This window comes from Scyliorhinus canicula, chromosome 18, assembly GCF_902713615.1.
Source record: "Scyliorhinus canicula chromosome 18, sScyCan1.1, whole genome shotgun sequence".
In the NCBI taxonomy this organism is placed as follows: domain Eukaryota; kingdom Metazoa; phylum Chordata; class Chondrichthyes; order Carcharhiniformes; family Scyliorhinidae; genus Scyliorhinus; species Scyliorhinus canicula.
Window position 1 is genome coordinate 42,824,660 of NC_052163.1, and position 23,402 is coordinate 42,848,061.

Here is a 23,402-nt window from a genome sequence, read left to right on the forward strand (position 1 = left end):
AAGCTTGTCCATCAGCCAGGATTGGAGGAGCACCAATATCTTGAGGTTGCAGGGCTGCAGGAGATTAGAGGGGAGGGGGGGGGGGGGGTGCGCTATGATGCGCTTTTAAAACCATGGTGGCCATTTTAGAATTGAGGTATTGCACTGTCAGGAGTTTAGCGAGTACAGAAATGGTGGTGGAAGTTGGGACACGGGCAACATATTTGTGGATAAAACAAGTTTGGAAAATGTGAGGTCAGCCAGAAATGCATTGGCATAATCCAGCCTAAGGGTTGGGGATGGATGAGAGTTTTAACAGCAAAAGATTGAGGCAGGAGTGGAGTTGGGCGTGATGTTCAGAAGTGGATTTACTGATTGGTGGTTATATTGTCAAAATGACACTGATAAAGTAAGATTTAAATGGGACTTCCTGAGAGCTTGATCTCAAACTGGTACCAATACTCTTCCAAAGAAGTTCTGTCTGGTTTAATTTAAGAATTAATGTTCAGTAGGTATTTTTGATTAGTTAAAAATGTCAGCTGATGGCCAAATAAGCACCGTATTCATTCTAGCATGAACTTCTGTTCCAAGTTAATGATTTTCTTTTGAGTTTCACTTCTGGCGAGTAGGTGTAACTAACTAAAAGTGGATAAGTTAATGTTAATGTGGCTAAGTTAATGGCTAACTAAAAGTGGATAAGAGCTTTTCAATTCTAGTATTTGATGTAGGACTTAGTTACAAATCCTTTTTGAGCTTATTGAATAAATATTAGAAGATGCCAGAAATAATAATATCCAATAGATGTGCCCTGAACCGCAAAGTTTGAAAATAGCATTCTTTTAAAAATGCTGAAATGAATTAATGCCAGCTAAACATCAGTAACCTGCTTGAGCAAGAATTAGCATTTACACTGGACATCTGACGTACAACTGGGGACAAGATGTTTGTTTGGTTAGACCAGTTCCCTTAGTAACAGCACCCACCTGACAAGCGTGCCTGAATGGCACTGCCACTAAATCACACTTCCATTCCTTTTACTGACATTCCTGACTGATAAATAAAGCTCCTACCAGTTTCCCTTTATATGGCAAAGAAATTTCAGGATAATGTTGGGAATTGTTCAAAGGTTTGTCTGCTAGAGAGAAAAGACTTTAGTAATGGTCTGCATGACTGCCAGCTTCCGACCAGGTGGGTTAACGTTCGGGTCAATCTGCTGGAGTGTGAAGATTTAATCACTTACCATCATGGAATTGGGAGCTGTTGGGAAGTGATTTATTTTGATTTACAACTGGCAGCATTCCACATGGCAGGAATCCATCGAGGGAATGTATTCTATTTATTGTGATTTTAAAAAGCCGAGTTGTAAAACTTGGAAACGGGCAATCCTAGATTGACCTGGAAAGCTGACTTTAAATTTAAAAATAAATTAAATAATATGAAGTGCGCAAATCTAGTTTTGCACAATACAACAATACAGTACTTTGGTCTAAAGCAGCACTTGTTGTAGGGACTTGGGAGCAGGAGTAGGCCATTCTGCCCTTCAGACCTGCTCACCTCATTCCATAAGAACATTTATGAACTAGTCATTTCTCTCTGGAAATGTATTTAATTGCTTACTTGGTAGAATTATTCATCTGCAGTAACGCTTTATATAAAGTGAGTGATTAGCAATCTGACAGGTTATATTCATTTCCTATAGTAAGGTTGAATTCTGGACTTAGTTGCTCGCTGGGTGTATTTTTAGTTTGGTGCTAATTATTTACTGATTAAATATACTATAAAGCTTGGCAGGTGTCTCACAACTGCACCACTTTATTATTTCAAGTTAAGTGCTGCTAGTGGGTTACCAAAACAGTCTATACTCCATTATTCATAACTTGCTTTTTTGAGTTCCTTATGAAATGGAAACATCAACGCCTGAAAACATTTAATGCCCATCAGAGCCTTTGGTTGTAAACTTCCGTTCCCGCTAGTGGTGTGTTTTGGAGGCGGAGAGGGCCTTTAATTGTGTTGACTGGTGGAGAACTAGATCCTCTGTTCCCTTCCTGCCTCTGGTCTTCTATCTCCAGGACAAATGTTCCATGTCCTGTGACCAGGCCACAGGTGGGTAATGTGGGAGTTATTTGGGGGGGGGGGGGGGGGGGGGGGGGGGGGGGGGGGGGAGCTCACCTGTGGCCTGGGTTGCGGTGAGACTTCTGCCCAAGGGTCTTTGATTGGGTAAGTTCAGTCCCTGGCCCTACCACTACTGAGCAGATGTGGTTCAGTAAAGGCAGTAGTGCAGGTCTCTCGCTGCTTCTCCAGTTGGCAGGTTGAGACCTCCTGGCTCCCAACCTTGGGGTTGGATTAAAATGCTATCGAAAGTCTCTAATGTGGCAATCTAGCATTTGTGTTATATTGTGTCAACTGAGATCGTTTCTAAGCCAGTTTCTCTCCAAAGAGGATAGACACAAACTGCAGTAATCTGAGAAGCTCGGTAACTGTATACCAACAGACTCTCAGCATGGGGTAGTGGGGGTTGGAAAGAGGAGAAAAAAAGTGAAACTCTGAAGAATTTTGGTGAATGTACATTTCAAGATTTGCTATCAAGTTAAATTGAACACTAGGAACATTTGGGGAATGTGCTTCAGATACAGCCAAACCAACTGGAGAAGTGTCAGTTTCCTGCACCACATCAGCCTGAGATGCCATTCAGCCCATCGAGTCTTCACCAACCCATTTAAGACCTCACTTCCACCGTAACCCCAAATAACCCCTCCTAACCTTTTTGGACACTAAGGGCAATTTAGCATGGCCAATCCACCTAACCTGCATGTCTTTGGACTGGGGGAGGAAACCGGAGCACCTGGAGGAAACCCATGCAGACACGGGAAGAATGTGCAGACGCCACACAGACAGTGACCCAGCGGGGAATCCAACATGGGACTCTGGGCACCTGGACAGTGCTAGCCACTTGTGCTAGCATGCTGCCTTGTCTCGGTGAGTGCCAGAGTTAACATTTCAGGTTATGACAATTGTTAAAAAGGTAATTGACTTGAGGCACACTTTTCTCACCACCCCTGCCTGACCTGTGATTTAATTGAGTTAGACGGAAGGAAGCCTCCCTTAAGTTTACTGTCAGTTGGTTTCCGAATATGGATTCTGAAGTATCACCAATTTTTATGCCAGTTTCTCGAACAGCATTCATTAACATTTGATACAGCTTTAATAATGTGCCATTGGAATGAATACAGTTCTATTGGAAGGAGCATTATGAGGAAACGTTCTTGACTTCCAGCCGTTTACGTTGTTATGATCCCAGTGGAGATGCACCTTTTAGAGATTTTAGTTCCAAGGGACTGACCTGTCAAATCACATGACCAGATTACGAGCTTTTACTGTAACTAACAAAACTAAAAGCAGCATGGAATAATCATAATAATCTTATTATTGTCAAAAGTAGGCTTACATTAACACTGCAGTGAAGTTACTGTGAAAGCCCCTAGTCGCCATATTCCGGCGCCTGTTCGGGTACACAGGGAGAATTGAGAATTCTCAGCTGGTACAGGAATTAAACCCGCGCTGCTGGCCTTGTTTTGCATCACAAACCAACTGTAGTTCATTTAGACCTTGTCCACCGACTACACTAAACTACAGAAAGGACATTCATTATTGGTGTTTTAACATACTCTAGGAAGTCCCATGCTGAAATTATACATCGCAGCACATGTTTGCAGAAATGCACTTTTTTCCCCCTCTAAAACCAGTACCAAGTTATCCCCATGGCACTGCTCTGTCCTCGTTTTCAGGTAGAAGTCTTACAACACCAGGTTAAAGTCCAACAGGTTTATTTCAAATCACTAGCTTTCGGAGCACTGCTCCTTCCTCAGGTGAAGGAAGAGGTAGGTTCCAGAAACGGATATATAGACAAAGTCAAAGAAGCAAGACGATACTTTGAATGGCAGGTAATTAAGTCTTTACAGATCCAGAGATGGGGGTAATCCTAGGTTAAAGAGGTGTGAATTGTCTCAAACCAGAACAGTTGGTAGGATTTCACAAGCCCAGGCCAGATGGTGGTGGTGGGGAGAGGAGAAGAGAGAATGTAATGTGATATGAATCCAAGGTCCTGGTTGAGGCCTTACTCATGTCTGCAGAACTTGGCTGTAAGTTTCTGCTCGGCGATTCTGCGTTGATGTGCGTCCTGAAGGCTGCCTTGGAGAATGGTTACCCGAAGATCAGAGGCTGAATGCCCTTGACTGCTGAAGTGTTCCCCGACTGGAAGGGAACATTCCTGCCTGGTGATTGTCACGCAATGTCTGTTCATTTGTTGTCGCAGCATCTGCATGGTTTCGCCAATGTACCAGGCTTTGGGACATCCTTTCCTGCAGCGTATGAGATAGACAGCGTTGGCAGAGTCGCACGAGTATGTACCGCGTACCTGAAACATCATCCAAACACAGTGCAACACCATCCGAGCTCTAAAGACCAACTGCAACATCGTCATCAAACCAGCAGACCAAGGAGGGGTCACCATCATTCTGAACAGAACGGACTACTGCAAAGAGGTGTACCAGGAACACTACGGACAGTTACCTGCAGATCTGACCAAGGAACACACCCGCCAACTCAACAGACTGATCAAGACCTTGGATCCAGACCTTCAGAGCACCCGACGTGCTCGCATCCCACGTACTCTCCACATGGGAGATCTCTACTGCATCCCAAAAATACCGTCCTATTGTATCAAGCAATGGGATCCTGTGTGAGAACCTCTCTGGCTACATCGAGGGCATCTTGAAACCCATCGTACAAGGAACGCCCAGCTTCTGTCGTGATACGACTGACTTCTTGCAGAAACCCAGCACCCATGGACCAGTTGAACCAAGAACATTCCTCGTCACGATGGATGTCTCGGCACTCTACACCAGCATCCCCCATGACGACGGCATTGCTACAACAGCCTCAGTACTCGACACGGTACTGTCAATATCCAGACCCAATTCTGCAACTCACCTGTTTCATTCTGGGCCACTTCATTCTGGAAATGCAGTGTCTTCACCTTCGATCCAGACACACTGAACAGTCATGGGGACCAAATTTGCACCTCAATATGCCAACATCTACATCCATAAGTTTGAACAAGACCTCTTCCTGGACCTTCAACCGATGTTATACACCAGATACACCGAGGCATTTTTTTTCCTTTGGACCCATGGTGAAGAATGACTGAAACGACTGCATGATGACATTGGTAAGTTCCATCGGACTCGCCATGGACTACTCTCAAATTGGTTGCATTCTTGGACACACTCCTCTCCATCAATGACAGTCACCTCAGCACTTTGCTTTACCGCAAGCCCACAGATAACCTCACAATGCTCCACTTCTCCAGCTTCCACCCTAATCACATTAAAGAAGCCATTCCCTATGGACAAGCCCTCCGTATACACAGGATCTGCTCAGGCGAGGAGCAGCGTAAGAGACATCTGCAGATGCTGAAAGATGCCCTCGAACGAACGGGCTATGGCGCTCAACTCATCGATCACGCCACAGCAAAAAAACCACACCAGCCTCCTCAGAAGGCAAACGCGAGACACAACCAACAAGTACCCTTTGTCGTCCAGTACTTCCCCGGAGTGGAGAAACTACGGCATCTTCTTTGCAGCCTTCAACACGTCATCAATGAAGACTAACATCTTGCCAAGGTCAGCCCACACCCCCACTACTTACCTTCAAACAACTGTGCAACCTCAAACAAACCATTGTTCGTAGCAAACTACCCAGCCTTCAGAACAGTGACCACAACCACACAACCCTGCCATGGCAATCTCTGCAAGACGTGCCAGATCATCGACATGGGTATCACCATTACACGTGAGAACACCACCCACCAGGTACGCGGTACATACTCGTGCGACTCTGCCAATGTTGTCTACCTCATACGCTGCAGGGAAGGATGTCCCAAAGACTGGTACATTGGTGAGACCGTGCAAACGCTGCAACAAAGAATGAACGGACATCGCGTGGCAATCACCAGGCAGGAATGTTCCCTTCCAGTCGGGGAACACTTCAGCAGTCAAGGGCATTCAGCCTCTGATCTCCGGTTAAGCGTTCTCCAAGGCGGCCTTCAGGACGCGCGACAACGCAGAATCGCCGAGCAGAAACTTATAGCCAAGTTCCGCACACATGAGTGCGGCCTCAACTGGGACCTTGGATTCATGTCGCATTACATTCACCCCCCACCATCTGGCCTGGGCTTGCAAAATCCTACCAACTGTCCTGGCTTGAGACAATTCACACCTCTTTAACCTGGGGTTACCCCTATCTCTGGATCTATAAAGACTTAATTACCTGCAAATGCTCCCATTCTAAGCATTGTCTGGCATCTTTGAATTTGTGTGTGTATATATGTTTCTGGAAAATTCTTCTTCATTCACCTGAGGAAGGATCAGTGCTCCGAAAGCTAGTGTTTGAAACAAACCTGTTGGACTTTAACCTGGTGTTGTAAGACTTCTTACTGTGCTCACCCCAGTCCAACGCCGGCATCTCCACATCTTGTTTTCAGGTGTCAAACCATACACATTAACACTTGCCCCAAGACCCCATTTCTCGTGATAACCAGGTCACATCACCCTGAAGTCTAGTCAGAACTAGCAGAAGGTTATTTGCTCTCTGTTTCAACCTTGAATGATTTTTTGATGGTTTACAGTTGCTCTTGCCTCACGATGCCTTCCAGGGGAATGGGTTTGGTGGTTCGTATGATTCTGATACTGTAACTTCACAGGGATTTAATTATAAAACCACCAGTTAGGGACCAGTAGCAATGTTGTTAACGTAAGCAAAATTAGAAATCCCAATTACTTGAAGAGTAATGTCACAAGATTCCACAATTTAAATGAACAGAATTTTGGTGTAACTAGTGGGGTGCCACAGGGTTCGGCCCTTGGGGCCCCAGCTATTTACAGTCTATATACAAACTACCTGGATACAGGGATAAAAAGTTCTATAGCCAAATTTGCAGACGACAATATTTTAAGTTGCAATGGGGAACTAAGAACCTTACAAATGGACGTAGATAGATTAAGAGAGTGGGCCAAAATATGGCAGATGGAGTTTGGAGTTTAATGTGGATAAGTGTGAAGTCATGCATTTTGGTTGGAAGGCAACTTGTTATCTAAATGCGGAGAGTCTTTGGGGTGCCCTGTTGCAGAGGAATCTGGTGGTCGTCGTTAATGTGTCACAGAAAACTAGCATGCAGGTATAGCATGTAGTCAAGAAAGTGAAAGGAATGTTGACCTTTATGTTTAAAGGAATAGAGTATAACGATAAGGAAGTTTTGCTGCAACTATACATGGTATTGGTGAGACCACACCTGGAGTATTGTGTTTTGGTTCCCTTATTTGAGGAAAGATGTATTGGCATTTGAGGCGGTTAAGAGAAGGTTCACCTAGGTTGATTCAGAGATTGGGGGGAGGGGCACATTATGAAGAGAGATTGAACAGTTTAGGATTTCACTTGTGGAGCATTCCAGAACGAGAGGTCATATTCTTGAAATAAGAAGTAGCAAATTTAAAACCGAGTTGAGGAGAAGATACTTCTCCCAAAGGGTTGTGATTCCATGGAATTCGCTACCCCAGAGAGCAATGGACTCTGGGACAGAGTAAGTTTGAGGAGTTAGACAGATTTTTCATTTGGTAATGGGTTGAATGGTTATGGAGCACAGGCAGGATGGGGAGTTCATGGCAGAATTAGATCAGCAATGATTGAATGGTGGTGCAGATTCGATTGGCCGAATGGCCCAATTCCGTTCCTGTATCTTATGAACTTGTGTATCCTGCAGTCTAACATCTAAAATTAGCATTAGTTAAGCATGAATTAACTGGCAATTTGGGGTCAAATGTAAATTATAAACTGCTCCTTAAATGGCAAACCACTAGGACAAATCTTACAAATTGGTCAACAATCTACTCCGATTTTACTGATCCTTCAAACCCCGTCTTCCTCTCATTTGAGGATTTAGCCTCTGATTTTCCTTCAACAACAGCCTCAACTCGGGCTGGAGGCCCTTTCACTTTGGCGCCTGCAGTGAGTTGTCAGGTCCGTTCAGATTGTCCCAGTGGCTGCTAACATCCCAGCTGTTCATATCTCCTGGATGGTGTCCCATGGTATTTTCCAGGCTGCGGTCCAGAATCTATACTTGGGCACAGTCCCAGCTTGGCTGCTGCCAATGACTGCTGCTAACCACCACCTGCTTGGACTAATCCCCTCGGCTAGCTGCTCTTGCCCCCACCCGCCATCAGGTTTCATGGCTGGGTTTTCAATGTTGCACAATTGTTGCCGATCGGAATACTATCCCACTAGCGTCACCAATAATATTGCTCTTTAGAGTCACCAATATGATACTGATGTTCTTTTTATGATATGATGTTATGTCCCAACAACGTCGCCAATACTGTGGGTGTTTCTATTTCTCACTGAACCACGAGGCTTTCCTGTATATCGGTCAAATGACCACACAACCAGTTAGTCAGTTCAAGTTCAAAGATGGTTTATTTACACACGAGGGTTACTTCGACATGCAAACACAACATACTACAAGTTAAACTACACCTATCAACTACAATAACTTATACTTAACTTCAGGTGACCGGCGCAGTGCAAATGGATAAGGCCCTTATCTTGATCTCACGTGGCCGATTTGAAGTGGCGGCTCTGCCCCTGCTGGGCTCATCCGTCAGGTAGTGATCGTTGGTCTTGAACTTGGCTATCTGGTCGTTATGCTGCAGTTGAGCTGGCACAGGCCGGGTCCAAAAGAGACCGAACACATGGCTGTCATTTTATCCCTCTAGGGTTTCACGTTCTTTGGGGTGGTCCTTAATCTTGGACCCAATAATTCGACAGGCTTCGATCACTGCCTTGGATTTTGGCCAATAAAGGGGCGGGTGCCTTGGTGGCTGGATGGGTCCTTAGCGATCATTGACCTTGGCAGTTGGGCTCTCTGAGTAAAGGGAGTGGCGCCGATCAGTCTGTGGCTGTACCAGTTTCTTGATTGGAGTCCTATTGTTCTGGGGAACGGGCCATTAAAATGCAAACTAGCAGGGGTTTCAATCAGGTCAGGCTATCTGTGTTTCAAATACACAGAAGCTCTGCATATGTCTGAGTCCTGAGTTGGCCATAATTCCTATGGTCCTTGCAGGTGGCCATCTCAGATGGCTACACTATGGGCTCATTGCTGATCTGTGTCCCTTCACCTTCAATGATTCAGCCCTATCTTCAGTTGGGGTCTATCCTAAAACATGCATTTTCTATTTATCAATAAACATTTCCTCACTAGCTACAGGTAAGCTTTGATTGTAAGGTACATGGAGTACACTTGTGGGATCAGTAGTGCTGGATTGGGGAGATTACCCAGTGTAGGCCTAACATTGATAGCCACCAAGGGCGGTATTCCAATTCAGCTCAACATTGACAGTCCATGGTGTTGTATTAGGAATGCATCTTTGCCACTTCATTTGTAATCGGGGCCGGTCATGTTTTGGTGCACTTTAGTTCTATCTTATGCTTGTATAAAAGTTTCCAATTGGCAGCAACAATTGAGACTTGTATGAAGACTAATGGCCAAGATCAATTTTTGACGCTTAAATTAAATTGAACATGTTTGTACGAATCAAGCATTTTTGTAACACTGTGCCTACTCCAATCATTCAGTCTGTTTTTTGTTGACCATATTCAGGAAACAATCTTGAAATTCCTGAGCCGTATTTGGAATGTGTTGTGAGGATCAAGTATTTCACTCTGCAGCAAATTTAGAGCATTTCTTTTTGTGGGCACTTACTGAAATGCTATAGGAGCACATCCATTTTCTCTTTATTGAAGCCATGCACCTGTGCAGAAAGATGGGCATGTTTTGACTTGGTCAAGGGCTCTTGGGAGGGAGTGTGGGATACCAATAAAAAGATGTAGAACATTTCAACAATTGATTATCTCAATTCAGAGAACACAAAATCTGAGCACGAGTTAAGTTGAGCAGGGTATTTGCCCCTTTTATTTTTTTACCAAATGTTCCTGAATGGAGATGATAATTTAGTTTGTTCAGCTATGTGATGTTGATTGATGTGTCCAGAGCAGAAGTGATTAGAGACCGAACCAAGTGAGGTTTAAAAAATAAATAAATAAATTCCTGTGGTTTTTAATGAGGAGGATGCAGTATCATAAGATTCGGCTGCACAGAATTAATGTGGCAACCAGTCCAGAGTTTCACCGAAGCGAGGCATTGATTGTTGCAGTGATGTCATTCCAAGAGCTGGCTGCTGGTATCCCTGTGCTGATTGGTCCCCCTCCCCAATACAACCATTCTGGGGGTGGGGGGAGCTGTTGACTAATACTTTTCAATGTCTGGTAAATGCCAAATTGCAAAAGCAACAACTCTACATTGGGAAAATCATAAAATTGAGAAAATAAATAAAAATTGGTCCGTGTAGCCAATATAATGGCAATTAAAATGTAAATTAAACACCATTAAAGTTGTTGCTGAAGGTTTGGTAGCATGGGTACTGGGTATCTTGCTGTTAAAAGAATTGACCATTATTCATGACTGCACTTTGAAGGTATGACAGAATATGGCACCTCTGGGGGCGTCACCGCAAAACACCAGTCCTGTTCTTCACCAGCTTCCATGGATATACACTCTCTGGTACAGAATGACATCTTTCCAAAACAAGTTTAGTTTCCCCTCCTTTTTTTCCCCTATTCTGAGACCAATTGTCATATCACTATCATTACCTGGATTAACTGGTTTTGAATCTGGCTAATACAGAACAATTTAATTTCCTGGTGAATCAATGGCTATTTGGTGTTGTATTCCTTATGTACACCGACATTTTATTTCCCATTTGCAGTTCCTTTACAATTGTATGCAGCTACGCATTTCTGGCAACTGGTCGCTAGGCAAGATCTTTCTCGAGTGTTGCTCTGTAATCTTTTATCTGGACTATTTTTCATTTTCCTATTCTCATTAATTTACATTTGCTGATATTAAATTGTTTGCCACTCATATACTATCTTCTCAACTCCTCCAAATCCAATTATGTTTAGTTTAGCTATATCCAAATTGAAAACCTTCACCAATTCATTGCTATCTGCAAAAAAACAAAGCTTTTTGGTTGGGAATTTCTGGCCTTTCCTGCCAACGGGATCTTGTCCCGCCGAAGTTGAGGCCCGCCCCCCCCCCCCCCCCCCCACAGGTTCCCTGGTGGTGTGACGGGTGAGCCAGGGTCTTCAGGACCAGAGGAACCTACGGGCAACCAAGAGTGAGCTGCCTCGACTGGGGGGGGGGGGGGGGGGGGGGGGGGGGGGGGGTGCTGGAGATGGAAAATTACAAGTTTTATTTGCTCCTAGGTACAAATCACTTTATTGTAAGTAGCAACAATCCATTGCCACCTTAACCCAACTCCATTCACACTACTCTCTTCCTGACCTAGCTCGTTTTCAGCCCATTCCAAAAATTTGACCTAGTCCTTCCTTCCTTAATTAATACCTTTATGGATAAATAGAAAAATAGTTAGAAATCTGACTCGTGTCCAAATGCCCCTATTGCATTTGCTTCAGTCTCGCACTGTGTACGTAGTTGCCAGACTGCCTATTGGTGCGCTGGACTAATTTGTGTTTCTTTCATGTGGCCTTTTTCAAAATTTGATAGGAAATATATTCAAAGAAAGAAAAATGCGATGACCTCTTTGAAGCATGAGGGAGGGGGGAGGGGGGGGGGGGGGGGGGGGGAAGAGTTTATTGGGACCATTCAAGTGCTTTCCCAGTTCCCTCCATGCGGTTTTCTTTGTGCTGTCATAATCTTGCATGGAATTTACAGTTTGCATTTTGTTGTGTAAATGCACTATATTACAATTTCTTATAGAGCCCACCCATGTGGATACCTTTTTAAAAACAGCCAGGTCCTCGTGTTTTAGTTGTGAATTTGAATCCCAAATTAAAATTTTAATGTTGCCGTTTTCACACTTTATCGTTTGGTTAAAATGTTAATATTTCAGTCTTGTCTTGTGTGGATTTCCTGTCGTGGAAGAAAATGTTGTTGATTGCAGCATTAGTGTCCTGGTATTGTATAAATTTTTTTTTTTGGTGATCCAAATGTTTAATTACTTGAATTTCAGTTGCTGATCAGTCGAGTGAATCCTAAATAATCAGACCATTCGGTTGAGAATTGGCAGCAACTGTGGCAGTCAGCTTCTGATCTATTTGAGCCCTGATTGCAATTTGTGTCACCAATATGTGTCATCAGTACGTGCTTCATCTTGCCGTAGTTTCTATGGGGAATCATGCCTTTAATTCTGATCACGTTGTGTCAAAATAGGATTTCTGCCCCTTGTTCAAGGCTGTTTGAATAGTTGGACTGACTCAGCCAATATTTTGTAAAGGACTGAATCTCATTATAATTCAGATCACAGTATCATTAGTCTGCTCTTCAACGCACATTTTTAAACTTTGTTTGGAAGCTGTCTGATTTTGAAGTATGTGATAGGCAATTAGAAAGAAATTGACATAAAGTCATGAACTATGTGCCATCTTCAACTCTGAAAAACGGACAGAAACTTCAAATGGATTAATGTTTATTAAGCTTTTTGCGAGAAATTTACGAGCATAAAATGGTTTTGGCATGTACCCCTGCCCAATGATACAAAAGCAAAATATTGCGGATGCTGGAAATCTGAAATCAAAACAGGAAATGCTGGAAATAATCAACAGGTCAGATAGCATTGATGGAGAGAGGAAGAGTTGATGTTTCGGGTTGCGTACCATAGAAAACGTTAATTCTATTTCTCTCGCCACAGGTGCCGATTTGCCAAATGATTAGTTTCCAGAATTTTCTGTTTTTTTTTGGAGCAGAACAGTGCACATGAGCATAGAACAGCACAGTACAGGCCCTTCAGCCCATGATGTTGTGCCGACCATTTATCCTAATCTAAGATCGACCAGCATCTCCCACGGTGTTTCAAAATGACTTAAGATACAGGTTATCTATCCTGACCCAGCTTCCCCCCCTAATATCTATGAAAGTTGATGAATAACTGGGGGGGGGTGCATTGATTACTGAGTAACTTTATGGCTTTCCTTAGACTTTTTTATTTCTCCAAATCTTTTGTGAGAACCTGATGTGTAAAGCAAAAGGCTGCATCTACAACTGATCCGTTGCTTAACGGTGTAACACTCCTTGCATGCTGTTTTATTATCTTTTGCTTTAAACATTTGAAAAACCATATACTCTATAGTAACATCTTTTATGAACGCGAGAATATGGTTACGATTTTAGAATGAAAGCCTCAATATATATATAAAGTATTAATAATATAAAAGCACCAAGTGCACTCAAAAGGAATGGGTAAACAAGTTTTATGGGTTAATTTGTGAAGTGTAAACACATGTGAAAGTTTATGGATTGGAGACATCTGAGCTCTGTGCTCGGCTGAAAGCGAAACTAGACTGGTTTGCATGACAAACATTCTAGTGATATCATTCCTATCCCTTAAAGACATATTGCAACATCCCTCTTTCTTTTTTTTTGATACTTGGCCTTCCAAAGCAATAAAACTATTTACAATGCATGTTGTGTTTCTTTACCATTACACCAGTATATCAAACAGAGGCATCTGAATTCTCTGAAGAGTTCTGTAATCTGTTAATACACTCAGATTTTGTAATGGTAAACTTGTCGAGACATTTCTTTAATTGCTCAGTAATCTGTGGGATTGTTCAGAGTTGCATTTGGGATCTAGTCCTCTGCGCAACAGGACTGCACTGTAGTTGTGCTGGAATGGATCTGATTTGTCCTCTCTTACACCTCACCTCGTGTCTTTTATTTGTAATGAGTTCATAACACATTAATTTCGAACAATCCTGGTTACCTCGGCTGGTTGTCACATACCTTCTGTGGTATCTACTTTTTTTACATCCTGAAATGGCTTACCAATAAATTGCAGACCATTATCTGAAATGATCTCTACGTGCACCAAATAAACTTGGATGTACGCAACAGCTGTGTTTAATGTATTGTGCAATTGATGAAAAGGGGGCACTTGATAAAGTAGTGGTGGTGGTGACGAAATTAGTGCCATGGAGATGAGGTTGGATGTCATTTTGGACCAAGGCTGAGTAGGAACCTCATGTAGCATCAATATTTTCTTTTTGTGCAGCAGTCCTGGCATATGCTCTTGACTTGCCTCACTTGATTATGACTTCAATGTTATTGTTTATAACCAGCCAATAGACTCTGTCCTGTGAGACTTCTCATCTGATCCATGCACAAGTGTGAGTGATGAGATTGAATAATATCTGGTTGCACAGAAATGACTTCCTGGATGATGCCTAGCTCACCTTTGTAAATCCAAAATGGTCTTGCATGTTTGTGAATGTGCTGACTTGACTCTGTATCCTTCATTGATTTTCCACAGTTTATAGATTAGAATTTTTTGCTGTTTCTTGTTTAGCTGCTGGCATTTGCATTACGCAAAATGTACCAGATCAATTTATGAACTTGCATTGTCCTGCAAGTGTAATGATGTAGCTACGTTAATTGTCAATTTTTTGTAGCAACATTCTGGATATTTCGATGTTCAGTTGTGACCCGAGGGTATATAATAGTTTGAGGTTGATCTGCCATGAGGTAAGAACATAAGAACTAGGAGCAGGATTAGGCCATCTGGCCCCTCGAGCCTGCTCCGCCATTCAATGAGATCATGGCTGATCTTTTGTGGACTCGGCTCCACTTTCCGGCCCGAACACCATAACCCTTAATCCCTTTTTTCTTCAAAAAACTATCTATCTTTATCTTGAAAACATTTAATGAAGGAGTGTCAACTGCTTCACTGGACAGTGAATTCCATAGATTCACAACCCTTTGGGTGAAGAAGTTCCTCCTAAACTCAGTCCTAAATCTACTTCCCCTTATTTTGAGGCTATGTCCCCTAGTTCTGCTTTCACCCGCCAGTGGAAAAACCTGCCCGCATCTATCCTATTTATTCCCTTCATAATTTTAAATGTTTCTATAAGATCCCCCCCCCATCCTTCTAAATTCCAAAGAGTACAGTCCCAGTCTACTCAACCTCTCCTCATAATCCAACTCCTTCAGCTCTGGAATTAACCTAGTGAATCTCCTCTGCACACCCTCCAGTGCCAGTATGTCCTTTCTCAAGTAAGGAGACCAAAACTGAACACAATACTCCAGGTGTGGACTCACTAACACCGTATACAATTGCAACATAACCTCCCTAGTCTTAAACTCCATCCCTCTAGCAATGAAGGACAAAATTCCATTTGCCTTCTTAATCACCTGTAAACCAACTTCTGTGACTCATGCACTAGCACACCCAGGTCTCTCTGCACAGCGGCATGCTTTAATTAAAAAGATTAAATTATCGTGAGGTCACAACATGCTGGTAGACTTTAACCTCTGGGCCTCCGTTGTCATCATTTGGAATTTGCGTGACACCTAAGAGAAGAGAATTGGTTGTACTTGAATCTAGTACTATGGATCCTGCACATGGAATTAGTAAACTGCTGTATGCTGAAAGTTTTCAGAGCAGTAGGTTTCACCATGATCTTTCACGTCAGTAAATACATGAAGGTTTCATAGAATGTACAGTGCAGAAGGAGGCCACTCGGCCCATCGAGTCTGCACCGGCTCTTGGAAAGAGCACCCTACCCGAGGTCAACACCTCCTGCCTATCCCCATAACCCAGTAACCCCACCCAACACTAAGGGCAATTTAGCCTGACCAATCCACCTAACCTGCACATCTTTGGACTGTGGGAGAAAACCGGAGCACCCGGAGGAAACCCACGCACACACGGGGAGGATGTGCAGACTCCGCACAGACAGTGACCCAAGCCGGGAATCGAACCTGGGACCCTGGAGCTGTGAAGCAATTGTGCTATCCACAATGCTACCGTGCTGCCAATTATCCCTGTGATTCATCTCCTCTGCAATAATGCTACATCCCGAGAATGATATTTTGAGCAATGAAATGAAATGAAATGAAAATCGCTTATTGTCACGAGTAGGCTTCAAATGAAGTTACTGTGAAAAGCCCCGAGTCGCCACATTCCGGCGCCTGTCCGGGGAGGCTGGTACGGGAATCGAACCGTGCTGCTAGCCTGCTTGGTCTGTTTTCAAAGCCAGCGATTTAGCCCTGTGCTAAACAGCCCCAATGGAGGCTTTACCAGTAACCGCGTCACTGTAAATGTTGTGGTTCAGGCGTGACACACCAACTGAGCATTACTAAAGCAGTCTGCTAGGGTGAATGATATCAAGGGCTCAAATTTTACAGAGCTCGAGTGGGCGAGCATCGTAACACACAATATGTCTGTCGGCGGGCACGCGCAAGAGTCAGAAGCTCGCGTGTTGACAATTGACAGGATAATAAGGCTCTAATTGTACGTGGCCTGTGCTCTTTTACGTTCGGCACACGAGCCAATCGGCCGGACCGCATTCCCGTTTTTTCACTGTTCCCGATCCAGGGCTCGATAAAACGTCCGGGATGGAACAAAATAAAAGAAAACCTTTGCGGGTTAGGGAGTTGCGTGTTCTGCTGCCAGATGCCCGATTCCACACGGTAGAGAGAGATGGAGGCATTTTTTTTTTTTTTGTTGGCAAATGTCACTGGAGCTGCCAGCCGCCCAGGGAGTTTGCTGGAAACGCCTGCCTGCACCCATCGCTCCTCTCGGCGACCGCCCTCTTGCTGGTCTCCCCGGCAGCGCTCAGTCTTTCACTGCACGCATTTGCACCACAGCTGGCCGTTAGCTGGCCAGCCAGCGTGAAATTGCGTTCCAGGGCCAGTCGGGACCAAAAGCATGTTTTGCGCCCACCGAGTGCACACGCCTGACCGGAAAAGGCCATGGTCAGAAGGATGATGCGCGCCTGTAACCAAACAGCTTGATTGAAGCCACTGAGATTTGGGATCTCTGCAGTATTTTGAATGTCTCATTTGCTGGATAAGCTGGATATTTTTGCACATCAAAGCAAATTCGGGAAGATTTGCGGAGCTCCCAACTTCACGTTTCTGTATCAGAAAGTCTCGAAGTTTTCTCTTTAATTCATTCAGGAGAACGTGGGCGTCAGCATTTATTGCCCATCCCTAACTGCCCTTGAACTGGGTGCTGGGCCATTTCAGAGAGGGCATTTAAGACTCTACCACGCTGCTTTGGGTCTAGAGTCACATGTAGGCCAGACCATGTGAAAGAAAAGACCTTTTCTTTCCCGAAAGGACATTATGATGGGTTTTGTACCACAATCGACAATGACTTGTTTGCAGATTTTTTTGAAAATTGAATTCACGTGCCGTGGTGGGATTCGAACCCGGGTTCCCAGAGCATTACCCTGGTCTCTGGATTACCAGTGACAATACCACTACACCACCACTTCCCTCCTCCTTTTGGGCACTGAGCTGGTAATCTGATTGCAAGGAGGGAAATTAAGGTCAGTTCTATAACAGACAGGGCAATCCATTCTGCTTGATTACTATCAATGCGGCGAAGACAAAAATCCTCTCTGCTGTTTCGTACACTGGAATCTCTATCTCAACGCTTATCACCACGAAATGTGGGCTGCCGAATGACTTGATGTGAAGATGATATATCCAGACCAAAAGGACCCAGGTTCAATAACTTATCTGTGTCCTTACCTACACTCAGAAGAGCCAGGGGAAAGGCATTCCGGTTCTGGGAGGGAAAAACGTGACCAGAGTCCTTGCTGCTCATCATTACGCTGCAACTCTGTCTGAAATGAGCAGTTCTGCTAGATGAGGGCACGATCCAACACAGCCCAGACACCACCACAGCGGAACCACTGGGCAACACCAGCTGTTGTATGTTGGCACTTGGCCAATAACGAGTTACAATGTTCTTGGGCAAGATAATTTATTTTTGCACATAGATGGCATCTATGTTTTCCACATGATTGATGTTATGAAACATATGTTCACCGCTCTTCGTCTTGAGCACTGCATCAATTTTCTGGTTTGTCAATCCCCTCATATATATGTTTCTGACAGGGCGCAGGATGGCCATTCTTATTGCTTGAAGATACCCATTGTGTGCGGTCTGTTTGAATCAGTGCATGGCTCTTTGTAGCTGCATCAACCGTTGTTCCAGTCCACTGCCAATGGCCCTTTTTTGCCACATGCCTGGCAGAATTGATGGAAAGCCAGGCATGTCCTTGGTGCTTACAGAAGACCATACCTTCCACATGTCTTGTTGGGACTGGGAACTCTAGTGTGTGTCAACAGTTGGGTTTGTGCTGCAAGCTTTATCGACCAGTGTGGATCGCTTTGTACTTGAAGAATAGTTTTGCGACTCTATACATTTTGGATCTGTAGTAGGTCTTTATGAAATTCTTCTATCGGAACGGATGCGATTAACAACTCTCAATTCAGTCTGTTAGTTCTGCATCCAAAAAATCTGTATGTACCCTTTGCTGACCAAAGTATAAATTCTGTAGGGTGTTGTCAAACTGACATGAACAAACTTGGACAATGCTTTTTGTGGTTTACTCGTCTGGTTCAGATATATCTAAATCAAGAACCCAAAGCTCTTAATACTGTTGAAACATTTTGAATTCAGGTCAGCTGCACCCAATTCAAACGTGGGCATTTTGACAATGTCCCTATGAGCTTTGTTCTCCTGGAGAACTTGGGCTGAGTGTTGCTCTAGCCAGCCTTGCACACTTTTCTGAAGCTCTGCCCCTTAAATGCAACCTTCCCTGGCCCAGTTTGTTGTGATTATTAAACACTTATTTTATTTGACTCTCTCTCACTTTCTATTGATCCAGCCCACACTCTCTCTGATCACTCAACTTTCCCAATTGAGCTGGTGTGCACAACATGCTGTCCCACTAACTGAACTGCCAGGCTATGCCCTGCAATCTCACTGTGTGGGATTCATCTATTTCCCAGCTCTTTCTTTGGGCACTATCTGTGTGCAGTCACCATGCTGCAATTTGAATACTCTGAAATTGTGACTCCACTCTGGTCTACCAGAATGTCGAGCTCATGCCATGGTCAACATATCATACCTGTACTTAATATCGCTGCCAGGCTGAGCACCATATTGTTTAGAAGGAACCACTGCTGCACATGTTGTATTTGTTATATAAAAGCACCAATTGGGCAGAACATGTGGATTCATTCATTGAAGGAACATGTGAACAGATATGTCTGGATAGAAAGCTTGAAGACATTACAGCCGTGCGCTCTGGATCACATGAGACACATCCTTTCTAGTGATGTCATGCTCCTATCTCTTAAAGGCATATTACAACAAATATCCCCAAAGGGTCTGGTGACGTTCCCTTGGTGCTACTTCAACATTTAAGGGTGCTTTCCATCTCCGCGTTTATTCTGCACTAAATATATATTTTTTAAACCTGATTAACTTGCCACTCAGCTAATTGCCGTTTGGTAAACCCTGCAGTAAGTAAATGAACTACAAAATAGGCTTCTCAAAAAATAATGCATTGCTGGGAAGACATAAAAAAACACAGCAGGAGTATCTTTCTCACTGTCTAAGAATGTGACTAATGGTAATGCAATAATCCATCCAGTATAGAATGTTAACCCAGCAGACAAAAGAATCAAATTGCATTTTTGCAATAGTTTAGCCGATTGAACATACCATTCACCAGAGTAAAATGACTGACTTCCAACGTAATAGAAAACATGTCGAAACATTTTGCAAAGTCGGTCATCTGCTTTCAATGGGGGTTAAGTGTTGTGGCCGCTTTGATGGCTCACAAAAGGTATTGACAAATGTTACTATCTTGTACCTGTGGGCACAATGGTTTCAGCAAAACACAGAATTGTTTTTGAGGGAGATATTGATGGTGTACGGTGAAGCTGAGGCTTGTGTGGCGCACAGGCCTGGTGTGTTAAATGGACTAATTCAGAGCTGTAAAATCTTAAATAAATGTTAGTGTGAATGACTGACTTCTGGTGACGGGGATGTGGTGAGTGGACGCGCGAATGGTGGTCGTCCTCCTGGAAACTTGAAATTAGGCACTTTCAGCCCCAAAATAGGCTGCTCACCCCGGAGGGAAAAAACCCCACCCTCCTCCAACACCACAATGAACAAGACAGGCCAGGCTACAATTTGAGGAGTTGAAAGGATGGCAGAATCAGTAAAAGCCTAGAGAGGAAGAATGAGGTGATGACTAACACACTGGGCTACCGCACCTGAACGGGATGGGCTGCTAGAGCATATGTCGGGTTTACCCATCCGCTCAGTAAACAAATAGATGGATTTCTCAACTCCTGGAGCTCCAATACACTGATGCCATCAAATTAGAAATGATGGTGACGGTGAAGGTGTTGGAGGCACTGTTTTCCTTCCATGCAACACTGGAAAATGTGGAGTGGCAACTGGAGATGCCGGAGGTGACATTCGGGGAATTGGAGAAGGCTACGACCAACCACGACCAGATTACCTCACTGGAGACAGAGACAGCAAGGTTGGTCGTGACACAAGGGATGTTGAAGGGGAGGGTATTGTGGGCCTACCGGTGGGTACTGGGGACAGGAACCCTGGAATACTTGGCCCAGATGCTGGGCAAGCTGGTTGGAGGGGAAAGCCCCAAAAGTGAACAGAGCCCACAGGTCACTCTGGCCAAATCTGAGGAGCAGCCGCGGGTCATCACTGTGAAACTGCACAGGTACCAAGACCGGGAAAAGATCCTGAATTTGGCTAGACACAGGGCCCTGTAGGTGGGAGGGACACTTGACCCGTGTGTACCAGGTCATTGGGGCAGATCTGGCCATGTGCTGGGGTGAATTCAACGCAGCCAAGGCGGATCTATACAAAAGCCAGGTGCTGTTTGGAATGCTTTACCCTGCCAAACTTTAGGTAACTTTCCTGGGTAAGGAGTTCTACTTCACCACACTGGCAGAAGCAGACAACTTTGTGCACAAACAAAGGCTGGGAAGGCAGTGACACCAGCAGTGAACTCAAACTCTGGTTTCCTCTGCTTCACAAGAAGAGACTAATTTGGAAGAAATAGAATTCGCCATGTATGGGTTGGAAGAAGGCTTCCACAGGACGTGATAGTGGTTCACCAGCTTGTTTCACGACTTGTTCGTAGTCAGCAACCAGAAGGAGGAGGGAAGACACGACAAGCAGCGAGGCAGAGAAGAAAGGCACGCAACAAGAGAGTGAGAGACAAAGCCGCAGGGGAATGGTCAGAGGACAAGCGAAGGCCCAAACCAAACTGTAAATAGACAATTGTAAATGCGCACTTTGGCCATACTGGGGATTGCAAAATATGCATGCTAACTAGAGGGAGGGGGGAGGGTGGCAGGCAGGTCACAGGCACAGATGCAATGAAGACACTTGATTGTAAGTATGTGTTGGTTTTTTGGCCCAGTTTTGTAAATTGTAATTTCTGTATTGTTGGAGATAAAATATGAAAATTCCATTAAAAACATCTTCAAAAAAGTGTGAATGACTTAAAGTTTCACTGAAGTTATTTTATTGCCCATATCATAAAATGCACTTGTTTTTCCAATGTGCAAATTTGGTTTGATTGTCCTAATCTCTGACTTTGGATACATGCTGCAAATCAGCATTAAAGGATTGAGACTTTTTAAACCGAAGACATGTAAACACTGGATAAATATAACAGCTGCCTGTGGTGTTGAGTCATAAGGACTAGAATGTCCAAGATTTTTCCTTGTCGCCTGTGCTGAATTATCTGAGGGCGCACAAGTTTATGATTATTCTTGAGTTTTATCTTTTTTTTTAAGCTGTTAGTCAGCTCTAGCTAGATATTTAGGTTAGCGAAATAGTATGGTGTTTCAAACTGCTCCTCTTGGGGCATATATTTGTAAAGTGTAAATCTTGAAGCAATCCAGATTTGTTCTGAAACAGAATAACATTTCTCGCTATTTTCTGCTTAAATGCAGTGCTTTCAATTTTAATTGCTTTTACTTTCCATTTTGAACATCCATTACTATGCACCAGTGTTATGCAGCTGAAAATGTGGGTATTTAGTTGAAGTGTTTTTTTTGTGTTTTCAATGAATTCTAACTGCTACTAAATTCTAGTCATGAGCATTTGGTATCCGCAGCTATAATAGAAGAAAACACATGATATTATTGTGTATTTAGCAGCTGAAGACTACTAAAGGTGTCATGCTTCCTTGGAAATCTATTTAAAAATCACAATTTTGAAAGAGTATGCTTGAGAATAACGAGCAGCAAATCAAGACAGTTAATGTAACACAACACGCCAAATTGTGCCGAATGTTGGCTTATTCACTTTATTATTTTCTTTATCTCTTTCCAGATCGTGAGGATCAATCAATCCTTTGCACGTAAGTACATTTTTTATTTGGTTTATGAATTTATTTACTGGTGAGGAGAGGGGGAAATGAAATTAATTTTGAATGCTTATGTTTGCAATGGTGAATACTGTGGTAATCATGAAGTTCGTATTGTTCGGTATTCGCCTAGTTTCTTTTAATTGAAATAATATGCAGATTAGAATTTGTTTTTTAGATTTAAGCTTTCTGTTAGCTGTTTACGACAGTCTTTAATTGTCTCGGTGACCTATTAGGTATACTAAAGAAGGTAACTATTGTCTATTTCTGAAGTGTGTAATTGTGCAACGAGGTCTGCTTACCAACTCCAAATGGGAAAGGATGCGAATCATTGGTAGAACTGTGCTACACACTTTACAAAGCAGGAAGCTGGCAGTGACCAGAATCTTTACTAACTATACATCTTACTGTGTATCTTATTCTCCTGAATAGGCTCAACGTAACTGTCCATGTAGAGAAGAAATCTTTCAGTCCACATGAGTTTATTTTCTGGTAGCCTCTGAAATCATCCCTCCTCCTCAATAATCTTTCTCTGCACCTAGAATGAGCAAAGTTGAGGCTTGATATATTTTAAATGATTGCTTCCTCATTCTGTTACTAGAGCTCTCCACTACCTGATATAAACTGGGGGAAAAAAAAGCAATGTCTTTGTCTCAAGTCATCAGGTTGAGCTGACTAGCTTGCACTTATTGTCCTTTTGTGAAAATGCTGTTTATTAGGAAGATTCTCACTGATCATTCTAACAATGTGTATATGATCGTACATGTGATTCAAGGACTTAAAATTAGGCCTGCACATTGTTATTAATCTAATTCCCAATGATTAGTTATTTCTTTGTCCTATTTTAAACACACAATATTGCTGTAAAGCTAAGCTAAATTATTCATGTAACATTGTGCAAATGGTAAACCCTGTTTCTTGTGAACAAAGTTCATCGTCTTGGAAAAGCAAGAATACACTTGGACAAGTCGGCAGAATTTTGCAAACTCAACTAGATTTCACAGACAACTCCTGTTTGATTTAGTATGTTTCAAGTTTAGTTTTACCTGATTAGATTTGTTAATTCTGTTCCTCATAAA

The 23,402-nt window shown here is 43.3% G+C and overlaps 1 protein-coding gene across 9 annotated transcripts in view; it reads left to right on the top strand.

Moving 5' to 3' along the window:
• Window positions 1-23,402, top strand: part of LOC119953638 (myosin-10) — a 178,866-nt gene that overhangs the window by 66,654 nt on the left and 88,810 nt on the right. For all 9 annotated transcript variants that reach the window (XM_038778104.1, XM_038778106.1, XM_038778108.1 and 6 more), the window contains exon 4: window positions 22,290-22,317. In XM_038778104.1, coding sequence (XP_038634032.1) covers window positions 22,290-22,317 — 28 coding nt within the window. The remainder of the gene's footprint in view (window positions 1-22,289; window positions 22,318-23,402) is intronic.